General features: G+C 36.9%; 1 protein-coding gene across 1 annotated transcript in view; it reads right to left on the bottom strand.

The window, feature by feature from the left end:
* Nucleotides 1–2,229, bottom strand: part of LOC106881396 (uncharacterized) — a 94,982-nt gene that overhangs the window by 21,999 nt on the left and 70,754 nt on the right. The window contains exon 6 of the mRNA XM_052976840.1: nucleotides 19–154. Within this exon, the coding sequence (XP_052832800.1) occupies nucleotides 19–154 (136 nt within the window). The remainder of the gene's footprint in view (nucleotides 1–18; nucleotides 155–2,229) is intronic.

Raw genomic sequence — 2,229 nt, forward strand, 5'->3', positions numbered from 1 at the left:
ACCACCACCAAACTCCACCCCCTTCTATAACTACTTACTCTGTATTTGTTCAGTTTCTCCTTGTACTCCCTGGTACGTCTTTCTGAACTTCGGAATCGCTGCTTGATCAGTTTTAATCTCACGTGATCTTTCTCTTGAATAACCAGCACGAAACCTGCAATAAAGGAAAACGACTAAGTAAATCTGTTAAATAAAGAAACAATATGATTGACAGCACAGGATACGTGTTAACCCCGCCCCCCTCTCTCTCTCGTATTGGGGTGAAAAATCGTTTTGGACCGAAAAAGTTCGAGAAATATTTTATGTTCGCACGCAAGTTTCTTATGATGCCAATTACACACACACACACACACACACACACAAACACATTATATATATGCGTATGTGTGTGTGTGTGTGTGTAATATCCTTTCTAGTATAGGCACAAGGCCTGAAATTTGGGGGAGGGGGACAGTTATTACTTCGACGCCATTGCTCAAATGGTACATATTTTATCGACACTGAAAGGCTGAAAGAGGAAGTCGATCCCGGTGTTTGTTTAGAAGGGGGGAAAAATTTACTTTTCGGAGAAAAGAGAGAAAGAAGAAAAAAATATTTTTGAGAGCAGAGCAATCGAGAAAGAGGAAGAAAAGCAAGGGTGGGGGAAATAGATAGATAGATAGATAGATAGATAGATTTTTTTCAGTATGATGTGGTCAACCCGTTGAAATTTCATTACAAAGCATTTTTCGTTTTTTCCCTTCCTCCGCTTTCCTTTCTGTGCATATTTGTAAATATGCACATTTTCTCATAGTAGGATGTAATGGCTAAATGACCTTTCAAGATATCAATTCTAGGAAGTAGGATGGTAAAGATAAGAAAAGAGAAAAAGAAGATAAAAAGTCATCACCATAAAGTATGAAAATAAAAGGAGTTCAAATCCCAATGAAAGTGTAAATTCCATCACACCTGTAAAGTCAAATTCCATACTCTGTGTAATTCCATGCTTTTCATCAACAAACACCAAATATTAGTTCAACATTCATAAATTAGGAAAATAAAGTCAGAATATAAAAAATAATTTGTGTACTGTTTATAATTCAGTTTATTCTCTCTGTACATTTAATCAAGCATCACGAATGAGTTACGTAATAAAATGTACATTGTATATGTAGCTGGAAGCCAGTCTGTAAGATATGAATTATATAACAAAGCAGGGTCTGCTTAAATATAGTTTGAGTATCTTTCATCATTTTTTAGAATGTAATTTTCTGACTTACTTGGATAAGATAATTCGAAAGAGATATTTTTACACGAATAACTTTGCCAAGTAGCTACATTAAATATCCTTCCCAATCAGTGATACAATGGCTCTAGCATTCTTTCCCGGATATATGCAAGTATTGTATGTCTACAAGAACAACAGTCGCCAAAATCCCAATGTTATACGTATATCTGACTATTTATTTTGTTGGCATAAACAGAGATAAGTATCACGTTGTTAGCATTCGAACAAAATTCAGAAACAACAGTAATAATGTAATATAAATGTTTTCTCTTCATCCATCGTCATTACTATGAATGAAAATAAAATGACCATGAAGAATCTTTCTTGACAGACATTGATGTCACCTTAAATGGTATGTGAATATTGTTAGATAGCAATACAACGTTCACTGGAGCATTCAAGTATTTGCATTATTTCTCCCCACAACGCCTGTGTGAGCTAACCATAGTTTACTGGGCACAACGTCTGCGTGAGCTAACCATGTGGGCACAACGTCTGCTGGGCACAACGTCTGCTGGGCACAACGTCTGCTGGGCATAACGTCTGCTGGGCACAACGTCTACTGGGCATAACGTCTGCTGGGCACAACGTCTGCGTGAGCTATGTGGTGTTCATAGTTTGTTTCATTCGAAGGGGTGGTCATGCATATTGTCTCTGTTTCTCTTTCCAATTTTGTTTTTTTTTTGACAAAATGCAGTTCCTATGCTTCTCTTTCAAACATTTAATTTTGGAGAGAATTTTTTTGATGAAACGTAGCTCCAATGCCTTTCGGAACTTTGGGTCGTCTCTTGAACATTTGTAGAAAGGGGAAATTTTGAATTTTCCTTCAACGCATATTTCTAGATGCTTGCTCAGTGAAATTTAGTCCGATAGAATAAGTACTAGGCTTACAAAGTTCTGGTGTCGATTTCTTCGATTAAAGGCGATGCTCCAGCATGGCCGCAGTCAAATGACTGAAACAA

Source organism: Octopus bimaculoides, chromosome 25 (assembly GCF_001194135.2).
Source record: "Octopus bimaculoides isolate UCB-OBI-ISO-001 chromosome 25, ASM119413v2, whole genome shotgun sequence".
Lineage (NCBI taxonomy): Eukaryota > Metazoa > Mollusca > Cephalopoda > Octopoda > Octopodidae > Octopus > Octopus bimaculoides.